The sequence below is a fragment of the Natator depressus genome, chromosome 12, assembly GCF_965152275.1.
Source record: "Natator depressus isolate rNatDep1 chromosome 12, rNatDep2.hap1, whole genome shotgun sequence".
Taxonomy (NCBI): Eukaryota; Metazoa; Chordata; order Testudines; family Cheloniidae; genus Natator; species Natator depressus.
Genome location: NC_134245.1, coordinates 14,242,564 through 14,257,282, shown reverse-complemented (window position 1 = coordinate 14,257,282; position 14,719 = coordinate 14,242,564). Strand labels below are relative to the sequence as shown.

Below are 14,719 nucleotides of genomic sequence, written 5' to 3'. Positions count from 1 at the left end.
AAAGGCATTTTCAGGCACCCCCATTCCAGAACCACTGCAGATCATAGCTTAGTATTTGAATAGGCATCAAATGTAGAGTGCTCATGTTCCAGAATGGTGCAATCTATCCTTAACAAAGCAGAAAAGACTCTACTAAGATATGTTATTCAGCCTAATGGAAGCATTTTTCCACTTGAGCTCAGCAACACCAGAACTGGCTGGAATCCCTGCTATCCTGGAATATTTTCTTACTTATCAGTCTCCAGGTCTCACTTTCAGTTCCTTCTAGGTGCATTTAGCAGCAATCAGTGCTTTTCATCCTCTGGCAGATAACCACATGATTTCACTCATCCTGTCACAACTCGTTTTTTGAAGGGGCTTCTTAGATCCTTCCCACTGTTGGTGAAGTTTGCACCTCAGTGGGACTTGAGTTTTGTTCTGTCATTTCTCACCAGCATCCCCTCAAGCCTCTGGTCACATGCTCTGTGGTCCATCTGTCTATGAAGTTGGCCTTTCTAATCACTATAACATCAGCCAGAAGATTTAGCAAGCTGGGGGCACTTACGGCAAACCAGCCATATACTGACTTCTATAAAGAAAAAGTCTCATTACATCCCACCCCGAATTCGTCCTTAAAGAAGTTTCTGAGTTTCATGTGACTCATACCATCCACTTACTGCTATTTTCCCCTCTAAACCACGTGCCTCAGATGAAATGAGGAGGCTGCATTCTCTGGATGTCCAAAGGGCCTTTTACTTACAAGGGCCTTTTGTCCAGTAGGCCTTTTACCTAAAAAGAACAAAAGACATTAGAAAGACATCTAAACTATTTGTTTCCATAGCAAAGAGATCATGGGGTCAAGCTGTATGTGTTTAGAGATTTTTGAAATGGATGTCTGATTGTATTATCCTTTGTGTTATCTGCTAGCTCACATTTTCCTCCTCTTCCCAGAGGGAGTGAGGGCTCATTCTATCAGAGCTCAAGGAACCTCTGCTACATCTCTGAAACTGTGGGTATGTCTACACTACAAAATTAGGTCGATTTTATAGAAGTCAATTTTTAGACATCGATTTTATACAGTCAACTGTGTATGTCCCCACTAAGTGCATTAAGTCAGAGGAGTGCGTCCTCGCTACCATGGCTAGCATCGACTTAGAGTGGTGCACTGTGGGTAGCTATCCCACAGTTCCCACAGTCTCCACTGCCCATTGGAATTCTGGGTTAAGCTCCCAATGCCTGATGGGGCGAAAACATTGTTGTGGGTGGTTTCGGCTACATGGCATCAGTCACCCCTCCCTCTGTGAAAGAAACGGCAGACGATAGTTTTGCGCCTTTTTTCCTGGGTTACCTGTGCAGACGCCATACCATGGCAAGCATGGAGCCTGCTCAGCTCACCGTCACCGCTGCTGTTGTGAGCATTGTAAACACCTCGTGCATTATCCTAGAGTATATGCAGAATGGGCTAAGAGACGCCAGCACAAGGAGGATTTTGATGAGGACATGGACACAGACGTTCCTGAAAGCACGGGCTGTGGCAATTGGGACATCATGGCAGCAGGGGGGCTGGTTGATACAGTGGAACACCGATTCTGGGCCAGGCAAACAAGCAGAGACTGGTGGGACCACATAGTATTGCAGGTATGGGATGATTCACAGTGGCTGTGAAACTTTTGCATACGTAAGGCCACTTCCTGGAACTCTGTGAGTTGCTTTCCCCCACCCTGAAGCGCAGGAATACCAAGATGAGAGCTGCCCTGACAGTTGAGAAGCAAGTGGCGATAGCCCTGTGGAAGCTGGCAACGCCTGACTGCTACCAGTCAGTCAGGAATCAATTTGGAGTGGGCAAGTCTACTGTGGGGGCTGCTGTGATCCAAGTAGCCAATGCAATCATTGACGTTCTGTTATCAAGGGTAGTGACTCTGGGAAATGTGCAGGCTTTGCTGCAATGGGGTTCCCTAACTGTGGTGGGGCGATAGATTGCATATCCCCATCTTGGCACTGGACCACCTTGCCAACCAGTATGTGAACCGCAAGGGGTACTTCTCAAAGGTGCTGCAAGCACTGGTGGATCACAAGGGACGTTTCACCAACATCAACTTGGGATGGCTGGGACAGGTGCATGACACTCGCATATTTAGGAACTCTGGGCTGTTCGAGCAGCTGCAAGAAGGGACTTACTTCCCAGACCAGAAAATTATCGTTGAGGATGTTGAAATGCCAATAGTTATCCTTGGGGAACCAGCTTATCCCTTGCTCCCTGGCTCATGAAGCCTTAAACAGGCAGCCTGGACAGTAGTAAGGAGCAGTTCAACTATAGGCTGAGCAAGTGCAGAATGGTGGTAGAATGTGCCTTTGGACATTTAAAAGCTCGCTGGCGCTGTTTGCTGACTAGATCAGACCTCAGCGCAACCAACATTCCCATTGTTATTGCTGCTTGCTGTGTGCTCCATAATTTCTGTGAGAGTAAGGGGGAGACGTTTATGGCGGGGTGGGAGTTGAGGCAAATCGCCTGGCATCCGATTTTGAGCAGCCAGACACCATGGCGATTAGAAGAGCATAGCAAGGCGCGCTGCGCATCAGAGAGGCTTTGAAAACCAGTTTCATGACTGGCTAGGCTTCGGTGTGACAGTTGTGTGTGTTTCTCCTTGATGCAAACCCACCCCCTTTGTTGATTTTAATTCCCTGTAAGCCAACAACCCTCTCCCCTTCGAAATAAAGTAACTACTGTTTTGAAACCAAGCATTGTTTCTTTATTAATTTAAAAAAAAATGAGATAACGGACAAGGTAGCCCAGGTGGGGCGGGAGAGGAGGGAAGAACAAGGCCACATTGTTTGTTATAGCCACACTAAAAATCAAACTGTTTGAATGACAGCCTTCTGTTGCTTGGGCCTTCCTCTGGAGTGGAGTGGCTGGGTGCCCGGAGCGCGCCCCCCTCACCCCCCCATTCTTGGGCATCTGGGTGAGGCGGTTATGGAACTTGAGAAGGAAGGTATGTGGTTATACGGCAGATGCAGCGGGGGTCTGTGCTCTTGTTGGCTTTCCTGCAGCTCCAACAGACGCTTCTTCGTCTCCGTTTGCTCCCCCAACAGACGGTATTGGCCTCCGGGAACTATCCCTGTTGTAGCCTCTGTCCAACATGCCCTGTGAGATTTTGGCAAATATATTTGCATTTCTTCTTTTTGATCAGAGTTTGGCCTGCATAGATGCTTCTCCCCATACAGCAATCAGATCTAGTGTCTCCCTTTCGGTCCATGCTGGAGCTCGTTTGCGATTCTGGGGGGACTGCATGGTCACCTGTGCTGCTGAGTTTGCCACACTGAACAAACAGGAAATGAAATTCAAAAGTTCCCAGGGCTTTCCCTGTGTACCTGGTAGTGCATCGGAGTTCAAAGCGCTGTCCAGAGCTGTCACAATGGAGCACTCTAGGATAGCTCCCGGAGGCCAATACTGTTGATTTGTGTCTGCGCTACCCCAAATTCGACTCAGCAAGGTCGATTTTAGCGCTACTCCCCTCGTCGGGGAGGAGTACAGAAGTCGATTTTAAGAGCCCTTTAGGTCGACAGAACGGGGTTGGTTGTGTGGATGCAATCATTTTTAAATCGACCTAATGCAGCTAAATTCAACCTAACCCTGTAGTGTAGACCAGATCTGTCTCTACCCTGCCAGGAGGCTGATATCTAGAAGAGAGATGTAGGACAGCTACTGGGAGCTCCTTGCATATCTTCACAATATATTATGCTTTGGTCCATCTTCTCCGGCAGATACAGCTGTGAGGATAGCAGTATTAGTCAGCTCTCACTTCTTCATCCTCACGCACACTGTCTGTTTGAGTACTGCTTGTTAATCTCCCACCTGTGGAATACACATAGGGACTATCACTTGAAGAAGAAATGGAGGTTACTTATCTGTAACTGGAGGTTCTTCAAGATGTGCGGTCCCTATCTGTATTCCACTCCCTTTCCTCTGCTCTGGATTTTTTGGATATTAGGTAAGAGTAGGAACTGGAGAGGCATCGGCCCAGACTGTCCTTTATGCCCTCGGTTTGTAGCACAAGGAGAGCCATTGCACATGTGTGGGTTAAAAGATGCTACTTGCAAAAAATTCTGGACTCAGACATGTGGTGTGCATGCGTATCCATGTGTGGAACACAGATCACACATCTCAAAGAGCGTCCTATTTCATTTGTCACCTCAGTTTTCCTTTTTCTGTTGTCCTTTCCACCACTCTCCTCCCCCAGCAAACTAGCAACTGGGAGTGACAACTTTGTGTTTCATACTCATTACATCCCAGTGAATGCCATTACTCTACCATATGGTGACCAGCTGATATGTAAATGTATAATTGGAAAAAAAATTTCTAAGTGTATTGATAAATTTTAAAAGAACATAGTATGAATGTCCAGAATTTATACTGAGATTTTCAGAGTAGTGCAGGGGATTTGGCCATGCGCTGCTTTGAGATTCTGTCTCAGTTTTTAAAATCAGAAGACAACAGCTGTACAGTAACTAACTCCTCAATTAAAGTCTTCCCGGTTAACGTTGTTTTGTTACGTTGCCGATCAATTAGAGAACATGCTCGTTTAAAGTTGCTTAATGCTCCCTTCTAACATCGTTTGGCAGCTGCCTGCTTTGTCCACTGCTTGGAGAAAGAGCAGCCTGTTGGAGCTAGCTGATGGGGGCTTGGAACCAGGGTGGGCCGGCAGCCCCCCATCAGCTCCCAACTCTCCTAAGTTCGCTCTGCGGCAGCCGTCCAGCAGGCTATCAGTTGCCCACAGTTCAGCTGTCCCTCCCCCCACTGCCATGTGCTGCCCTCTGCCTTGGAGCTGCTCCCAGGAGCCTCCTGCTTGCTGTGCGGGGGGTGGCGGGGCGGGTGGCTAATGTCAGGGTGTCTCCTTCCCTGCTCCTGCTCCCCACTACTTTAACCTATTTCCACAGAGCAGTGGGGGGACATGCCTCCGTCCTGAGCCCTGTCAGCTTGCTGGCCGCAGCTACTGTCTCAACTTGCTGATCTACTTAAGAAGGCAATAAGAACAGGAGTACTTGTGGCACCTTAGAGACTAACAAAAGCTTATGCTCAGATAAATTTGTTAGTTTCTAAGGTGCCACAAGTACTCCTGTTCTTTTTGCGGATACAGACTAACACAGCTGCTACTCTGAAACTTGTCATTAAAAAGGCAGTGTACTTAGAGTGGTGTCATTGTACTTAAAGGAGCATGCGCCTCTCTCTCACACACTCTCACACAAACACACACACACGGTGTGTCGCTCTCTCTGCCATGCTGTCTCCCCTCCCTCCATTCGTGCTGCCTTGTAGAGTGTGGGCTACATTAACAATGTAACCCTTGAGGGCACAGCCAAGTGCTAGTTCATCATTTAGCAGTAAGGCATTCCCTGGGAAATATCCCACCCTCTTCCACCCTCTAACTTCATCACTTCAACCAAGCTTCACAATCATCATTGCTGTGTACAGTATTAAATTGTTTGTTTAAAACTTATACTGTGTGTGTGTGTGTGTGTATATATATATATGCATATAGTCTTTTATCTGGCGAAAAAAAATTCCATGGAACCTAAACACCCCCCCCCCCCATTTACATTAATTCTTATGGGGAAATTGGATTCGCTTACCATCGTTTTGCTTAACGTAGCATTTTTCAGGAACATAACTACAACGTTAAGCGAGAAGTTACTGTACAAGGTAAGACTGCTTGTGATGTTGGAAATATGAAAGCATTTACCTTAAAATGAGAGGGTGGCTTAAAAGAATAAATAAACAAGTCAACTTTCTCAGCACTTTTGTAAGTAGTTTTCCTAGAAGACTAAGATTAATAATTCATTTTTTTAAATCCCTCTAAAACAGAGAATGCAGCTGCATGATGGGAGGCCCAAACAAAAAAGGCACCGTTGTCGAAACCCTAATAAACTGGATGTTAATAGTCTCACTGGTGAAGAACGTGTTCAGCTGATCAATAGAAGAAATGCTAGAAAGGTAATCATATTACTGTGTCCACTCGCCCTTTCCCCAAACACAAAATTTATGTGAAATGAAGTTTTCACATCTTCTGCTAGGAAGTCCTTATGCACAGTCTAAAGTTTGTTTTATTAAGTTGTCTTTTAAATGGGACATGAAGCGTAATTATAGTGTTTAAATCAGGATTTAGTAAACGGAGAAACTTTAATAAGTTGCTGCAAAATTATTCTGGAGATTCTGTGCAAAATTACACGCACTAAGTGAATATACAGCATTGTATGTTTCTGTTCAGTGGAGTTCAGCCAATGCAGAGGGCCTGCACAATGTCCTATGCACTACTCGAACGCCATGTTAAAAAATTTGAAGAAGTTTATAGGGCCATGCATGAGTCCCCAGCTCTGGGGTGAATTTCATCTACTAAGAATAGTACAGTATTAAACTGAGGCTTCATAATAACGAGTAAATTCTGAATGATCAAGTACTGTGAAAATGCAGCTATAAGGTTGGAGTCACCGTGTGGAAAAACAGATTGATAAGTGGGAGCTGCTCTGGATTTGTTTAAGCTTATTAGGGGGATATTCTTAAATTGATGTTTTAACACTGTAATTTTTCTTTCACAGAAGATGGAAAACTTTTTTTTAAGCTAAAATGCAGTTGTCACCCCCTCTCTGGATATTTCTAGACCATCCCTGCCAGAGTTAACTTAGTATAAATATTTCCAGCAAATAATTTTATTAAAAATTTCCAAAGTTGTCTTGCCTCTTACTTGGGTTAAAAGTTTTGTTTAAACAGACATACTAATGACTAGATTTCCTGGCACCTCACTCTTCTGTCTGCAAACACATATCCCTCTAATGTTAACAGCTCATTAAAGGACATTTCTTCTCCAGCCTCCTGGCAGGGTAGAGACCGTTTTAGAGCTACTGTGTGTGTGTTGGGTAAATGTACAGAGTTGAGCGGGCTGAGCTGCCAGTAATTTCTGCATGACTCGTAGTGTGAGTGCAAAAAAGAATTCACCAGGTTTGCAAGTGCAAGAGTAGACCTGACCTGCATCCAGTGGGGCACAACTACAAATGTTGGGTCCGGGTCAGATGGGAAAACAAAAGGACCCTCCTGGTATTGGTTCAGGTCAGTTGTTGTCCTCCTGCTCGTGGGGTTGGCATGGCGGCGGCTGCATGCCCCATGCCACTGGCCATCCTCCCCTTGCTGCACTGTTATGCTGCAGAGTGAGCGTGGAAAGGAGCACAGCGCCTCCCCCTCCACAGCGCAGGCAGCACAGCAAGGGGCAGTGGATGGCATCAGCAGGGCATGTAGCTGCTGCCACGGCAACCCCTTGGGCTGGAGGAGGAGGAGAGTCAGCTCCCTGGGCAAGAGGTGGCCGTGATGATGCTGACTAAGGTTTGTGGGAAAGGGTCTGGGTTGGGTTGGAAAATGACTTGACTTGCTCAAGTGGGCTTGAGTCTGGGTCGGGCCTAAAAATTAGGCACAAGCAGACCTCTACTTAGCAGGTGAAAATTTCCTTTCTTCTCTTTCATCATGGTTCTTGCAACAGCTTCTGGCGGCTCAACTTGTACCAGAACAGCATATCCCACTCCACAAAATCTATAGCTTTCTCCTCTCATCCTCTTGTACCCTTACAGGATGATAGAGGAGAAGAAATGTCCCCTTAGCTAATGATGGGCTGCTAACGCTAGAGGGTCATGTACTTAAAGACCCAAGAGGTGAGACGGTTTTAAAATGATCTCGTCTCATGAGCCCCAGTACCTTTAAACCTCTGGACACTTTCAATTTTCAGTTTCTGTTTCAAAAATTAAATAATAATTTATTCAATATTCTCAGTTTAGTTACTGTTGAAAATGACCTGGAACTCAACAAGAGGGATGCAATGTGTGCTTCTGAAGGGGCTTTAGGAAACTGGGGGAATAAGGAGAGAGAAAAGGGATCCAAGGAGTTGGTGGAACCTTAACAATAAAGAAAAAAAGTTACTGAAAATTAATTTAAATATATTTAAAATTGCATAGAAAGCCTTTTTTCTAGTATTTCCTATTATCCGTCTACTAGGAACAGTTCTTACATAATGGAAGGAGCATTTCAGAAACTACTTTAGCATGTGTTTAGTTGTTGCTTAAGTGGAGCTTGCAATAAGCCTCACCAATGTGTGAATTAGTAGATTACTGATGTATTATTGTGTGGTTGAAGGCAAAAGTTTAAATGCAGCCAAAGCTTGCAGATGATGTGGCTTTTTACTGTAGAACACTGAAAGTACACTTCACTAAGAGGCTGAATCTTGATGTAGTTTGGTGTTGGTTCTGTAAATCTTGAAAATATCCATTATTACAGAAGTGTAGTAACTTTTACTGAGAAGTCTGTGATGCTTGACATATAATGATGGCTTGCATTTATAGAACACCTTTCGTGCAGAAGGATCTCAAAGTTATTTACAAAATCACTTCACCCATCACGGAAGTGTTTTAACCGTTTAAAAGTCCCCAGGAATATTGCTCAACAGTTTAGGACAGAAAGTGAAGAATACCCTATCCAGTTGAAATAACAGGGAGAATTGTAGGTAGGCAGAACATAATTACCCAAGTTGAATTGGGCCAGAACACCAGGATTAACAACCCTGCTCTTGCAAAAATTGCTGTGGTATGAGAGGTCAAGGCCTTAGTGTTAAATGTCACCTGAAAATTGTAATCCTCAGCATCACAATACCCTCAGTTATATTTGTTCTAAACTGACTTTGGAGGGAAAAATGACCACCAACCACTTCTTCAGAACCTTGGAGGTCTTCTGTCAAAGTAATGACCCATCACAATCTCCTTAATAGGAGCTCTGAAAAGATCACAGCCAAAATGATAAAGCTTCCAGTCCTGTTTCTTCAACATTTGATTTTCTGTGAGTGTGTAAATCCTCTGCATGCATGATTCATTTCAGGTTGTATGGTTGTGTATTCGGTCTGTTAGACATCTCATGATTTTTATTCTCCAAAGACAGCATTTTGTGTTGTCTGATCAAGAATAGATCTCAACGCTAGTGTTACTTGTGTTAAATATCTATCACAAATACAGGGCTTGCTATTATAATGTTACTGTTTTGGCATGGAGTGGTATCCAAGATACTACAGTTCACACCAATATTTAGAATAGAAAATAAGTACGCTGATGGTATAGCATCTCTTGGTGAGTGTTGACTTCTCAGTCATGTCCAGTCTGTGACTTCCAGAGACAAATGTGAGTAGCCTCTGATGGGTGATGGAGACAAAGGAGTCTTAGTGGGAGATAAAACAGAGAGAGAACAAACAGAAGGGGGGAGGGGTATATTGGATAAGTGCTGGTAGTGATTCCTTAGTTATGATTGTGTTGAGAATTACACTTTCAGCAAGTTCACTACAACTTTTCAGAGGACAATTTAATGTTCTATGTAATCTTTCTTAATAAAAAGTTTGCTAACTTTTCCAAAGAAAACACTTGAAAAATGCCCCCTTGAAGTTTTGCCTTGCTTTACATACACTTCTTTGGATGACTCTAGCTAAACAGCCACAAACACCAGAAATTCTAAACGTGTCACATACCTTCAATTATATTTCAGACATCATCTACTTTCAAGGTTTTTAAAATTAATTGAATAGGTTTTCTTGCACTGGGACTGGCCAGTAGAATTGCTCAGATTTGTCAGCTGTTTCTGTGTTCATTCTGCCAACCTGCATTCTGATTCACCAACATGTCCATTGAGTCAGGTTGGCAGGTTTCATAGCAGGCTAAAGGGAACTGTTCTGGGGGAAAGATGTGGCTTGGGGTAGGGATGTGGAATTGCAGGCAGATGGATCAGGGTTTGGGAAGGGCATGAAGGAATTCAGCTGGGCTTTGAGGAAGGGTAATGTGCAGGCAAATAAAGTGTTTAACACTTCTGCATGTGGGAGTGAGTTTGTGGTGGTGGGCATAGGTGTAGTTTTGAGTCTGAACCGTGTACCCAAAGCAGCATTACTGTAGGGAGCCCTTCAAGTGCTGTTTCATCAATGCACAGACACTCAGCTCTTCTGGTACTGCAGTCTTGGCTGTCCAGCAAACCAAACAGCAGTGCCAGGAAAATGGAGCTATGCTGCACATAAATATTGATGTATCAATCAAGGGCTCCTAGTGGCTCTGTGCCTTTGTGTAGGAGAATGAGGGGGGAGCAGCACCAGGAAGACTTTCAAGCACCATTACCTCAAAAGCACTGGTCTCCGAAGCCTCTTCTGTGGCCTGAGGACCCCTAGTCAAAACATGCTTCTCCACCTAAAATCCCCAAACCTCCTTGCCCTTGCTAGCCACTCACTCCCCGATGCCCAATTTTTAGGCCCTCTAATACCTCCAACTCATTCATAAAGCTGCCTGGATGGAGTGCAGGATTCAGGAAGGCCTGGATATGTGTGTTTGGTGGGGGAGGCGGGGGGTCTAAAATGAGGGAATCCCAGTGTCTCTGTACCAAGGACTGTACCAGCATTGGAAAGACTCCCCGAAGCTCCCCAGTGCACTGAGGTAGCAGCCCCAGGAGGAGCCAGTGTCAGTGTCTTGACACACATACCACAATGGGAAAACAGAGTGTACCCCAGGGAGCTGAGCCAACAGCACTGGGGAACCCTATCAAAGGAGGTTGTCCCAGTGCAGAGACATTTGAGCTCTCCCCACCACAAGCTGCCTGCACAGTGATACTCCTTTGCTGCAACAAGATTCATCACTGTAAACTGCCTGCCCCATTACCTTCTGTGTTCCCAATCACTGCCCTGCCCCAACATCCCTGATCCCCTGGCTCATTTCTGCTCTTTCCTTTTTGGTTCTCTCAGTTCTCCATGCAGCAGCCCCGTGGGGAGCCAAGGAGCACAGGCGGATTTCTGTTTTGTGGGGCCCTGGACCAGAACAAGTGCACGTGGGCCCCCCGGCACCCCTGCTAGAGAAATGGGGTCAGAGCACGGGGGCTTGCCCAGCCCCCCGCCCGCCCAGCACTACACACAGGCCCCTTTGACCCAGTGGCTAATCCGTCACTGCCAAGGAGGGATGAAGAGCTGGTTAGAGAAGGTCTGGCAGTTAACAGAGATGTGGAGGACATGGGGAGTGTGAATTAAAAATGAGGCTTCAGCTGAAAGGAGCTTGAGTGGAGAAAAACAAAGAGGAAGCGCTCCTCTTCCCTCTCTTTCTTTCATTCAGCTCTGTCCTAGATCAAACCCTACTTCTCCCCTTCCATATCATGATGAGATGTAAAAAAGGGGAGTTGATTACAGGGATTTTTGATGACTTAACTGCTTATTTCCTTGCTTTTTATGGGTTACATTGATGGGATATGCTGTTTAGCAACCTTAACTCAAAATTAAAGTTTGATTTTTGTGTGTGGGGGAAAGTATAAGAAAATAAATAGTTTACCCTGCCAGAAAGAGCAGCTCTTATTAGACAAGAAGGGTGCCTCTTGAAAAGCAGATTCAGGGGTGATAGGGTAGAACTGATTCACCCACCAAAAGGTAAGACATTTTTAATAAACAAAAGGAGTATGAATTCTCCTTCTAAAACTTTGACACCTATTTTCACATATTCATTATTAGTGTGACACTATCCCATTTCAGTACGCTTCTGAAATGAGCCCTGGCATTTATACTAAATCTTACATTAGTAAGATTGTCAGATATTGAAGTTGCTCTATGCGAGTTTAGTGGCTGCCAACATCTGGAACAAATTAAAGAGTACCTATTCTATTCCATTCTGACAGAAACTAATGACAAACCGGGAGTGCTGTTTTGCTCTCTATTGCGGTCAGGTTACATTTGGTTTTTTTGAAAAAGACATAAATGAAACCAGAGTATCAAATCAGGAAAATCCAAAGTAAACTGAGAGATGTTTCTTCTCAAAATTTATTTTTAGGTGGGAGGTGCTTTTGCTCCACCGCTGAAGGACTTGTGCAGATTCTTGAAAGAAAATCCTGAGTATGGAGTAGCTCCTGAATGGGGAGATGTTGTGAAACAGTCTGTGAGTATTTACAGGATGAACAATATCATGATCTATGATGTGAAGTCTGCTCTCTTTCTTTAAATAAAAAAAAAAAAAAAGAGACAGACAGATACTAGCATTAGATTCAGGTACTAAAGTCAGTCAACTATTGTTTAATATACCTTTGGATGCTCTTAGGAAAATCTACCTGCCTACCCATAGTATCTACATCTCTCTCCTTTGCCACAATGATGAAGGTAATTACAAAATTAAAATTTTAATTTGCCATCAAAATAAAATTACTTGCCCTGGGAACATGAGCAAGTAGAATTTTTGAAGATTGGTTTAATTATACTACGTATCTAAATTAAGAGCCAACTATTTATTAAAATAGCTATTATCTTCTGCATTTTATTTTCTAGTTCAGAACTGTACTGTTAGGCAGATTCCAGTGGAAGCGAGATTTATATGTAGCAAAAGTTCAATTGTGTGGGATGTCCTACATCTGTCCTTGTAAAATAAAAAAATGTGCTTAATATTTACAGCTCTACAGTGAGCAGGGTTTTAAAGTAGAGATCATAAACTAGACTTACAGCAAAATTTTCTGAATTGCTTATGTCTCATGTTCAAATGTGACGTAGGCTCCTGAATCAGTTGGCACTTCAGAAAATTTTACTCTCGTGTCTTGTGCCCTCTAATTTCCAGGAGAATGGTTTGTGTTGCCTTGGCCTCACCCGTGCAGTTTCTTCTGTTTGGCTCTCCACTCTGTATGTGCTACTAGAAATGTGTAACAGAAGGAACATGCTCCCACTGGCACTGGAGCAGCTTAATGCCAATAGCAAGATGCATCTAATGTGTAGTTTTTCCCAGGTTAGGACTTATGAATGTAGCTCTAAGAATATATATTTATTGCAGCCCCTTCTACATTGTAGATCAAATTTTAATATACAATTTGAAAAACTTCATTTGCAGCTATTCGTGGACACACAGTTTACATTCACATTTGCAGATCAAATAATTGTGCATGTGCCAACCTAATTTACCAGATGTAGACTTTGTGCACACATAGGTGTACACAAAAATTTGTGACCACAATTTCTGAGGCCACTTACAAATTTTCCCCTCTCTGTAGAATTAGTAGGAAATATCCAAATCTCATGGGACATGTGGTACGGAAGAAGGAATCTACAAGGATGTTTTTATTTCTGTAATGAAAAAACAAACCCAAAAACCAAATTCTGTTATCTGCAAAAAGTGACAGTCTGTTATAAGTGCAGTAGATCAAAATAACACAGATCATTTTATTTGAGATTTGTACCCCAGTAAGTTGAAAGGGAAAATTTCACTTAATTATGGATGCTGTTTTTTGTCTGCAGGCTCAGCAAAACAGCATGCATATATTTTCATTGTGAAAACTGTATATCTGATTCATCTGTCCTTTGTTTTATTGGGATGTGCTTTTTTTTTTTTTTTTTTTTAACACACAACACCACTACCACCCACCTATGGACACACAGCTGTAAACCCACCATCCTTTATTTCCATGCAAATAGAAGTGTCTAGAGGTCCAGGCCTCAAAATGTTGGATAACAAAATCCTGCTCTGGGGAACTTTATTTACCCTTCCACTCCTCGTGTCTCACATAGAGATGAAGATAATTTCTGGTGGTAATCCTGTGAAGTCTGTATACCCACCTGCCAGAACTGGTAGGGATTGTGCTACATTTGCTGTACACAGTCAGCCTCAGGCAGATGATTGCAGGTTTTTATTTATTTAACAACATTTTAGGTTTCTGCAGTTAATCATAAGTACTACGGTATTTAAAAATAGTATTTTCTTACTTACCTCATCCTTACATTTATTGAAAGTTCTGAGCACTTGCTTTAGTGACAATGTAATTTTTACTATTTTTTTTTTCTTGTTGATATAACAGCACCAGTACAGCTAACAGTGAGCTAGATTCTATTCTGGTTAATATGCCAACAGAATTGTAAAGTTCCAGTTGCAGGACTAGGTTCTGCCCTCTTTTATACCCAGGCACCTCCATGTAGGGCAATGAAGTATCACAGCAGTAACCAGGAGCAGAACTGGTGACAATGATTACCACGATATAAGAGAGAATAGAATTTGCCCTGTAGATTTTTGTAATGGTGATCCTGAAAGCAGAAAGAATAGAGCTTGATTTTCAAATCCTTGGTTGAATGAGGGCTGACAATTTTTTTTAAATTAGGGGATCTTGTATACTGAGCAAACTTTATATTTTATAATCATTGAATCCTGTGGTGCCATTTTTATAGTCAGTTTTCAAGGCAAAACTGCACTTCAAAAAGAACACCAGAGCACAATTAGAGTCCTATCTTTGCCATTAGATAGGACTTACATAGATGGCAGAACACCATTCTAGGTCCCAAGAGAAGATTTTAAGTGTCTTGGATTTCAATTTATTTGGACTTTCAGTCTTTAGTAGCGTGTGTGAAATGTGAAGAAAGGATGAAATTTGATAGGATGAAATAGATACTAATAAACATTAAAATGTTCACAGATTATAGCTCCACATTAAAATGCACAATTATTTTTCCTATTATATTAGATAGCTCTGTTACCTGTGTAATCACAGTAACTAGGCATTTAAAAAAATCAAATAAATTATTGGAATCTGGAAATTACACTAAAATCTGTTGAAAGATCCTAAATCCACACTAGATTTTAAATCTTAAATTCAGATTGCTTAGGCCAAATCCTACAATAAACCCTGTGAGGATGATCCTCTGGGCCTGTGGAGAGCCCCGTTAAAGGTAGTAGGGATCAACATGGG

General features: G+C 43.0%; 1 protein-coding gene across 9 annotated transcripts in view; it reads left to right on the top strand.

Moving 5' to 3' along the window:
* CHD9 (chromodomain helicase DNA binding protein 9) overlaps window positions 1–14,719 on the top strand; it is a 182,314-nt gene that overhangs the window by 163,956 nt on the left and 3,639 nt on the right. For all 9 annotated transcript variants that reach the window (XM_074968612.1, XM_074968615.1, XM_074968613.1 and 6 more), the window contains 2 exons: window positions 5,840–5,968; window positions 11,839–11,943. In XM_074968612.1, coding sequence (XP_074824713.1) covers window positions 5,840–5,968; window positions 11,839–11,943 — 234 coding nt within the window. The remainder of the gene's footprint in view (window positions 1–5,839; window positions 5,969–11,838; window positions 11,944–14,719) is intronic.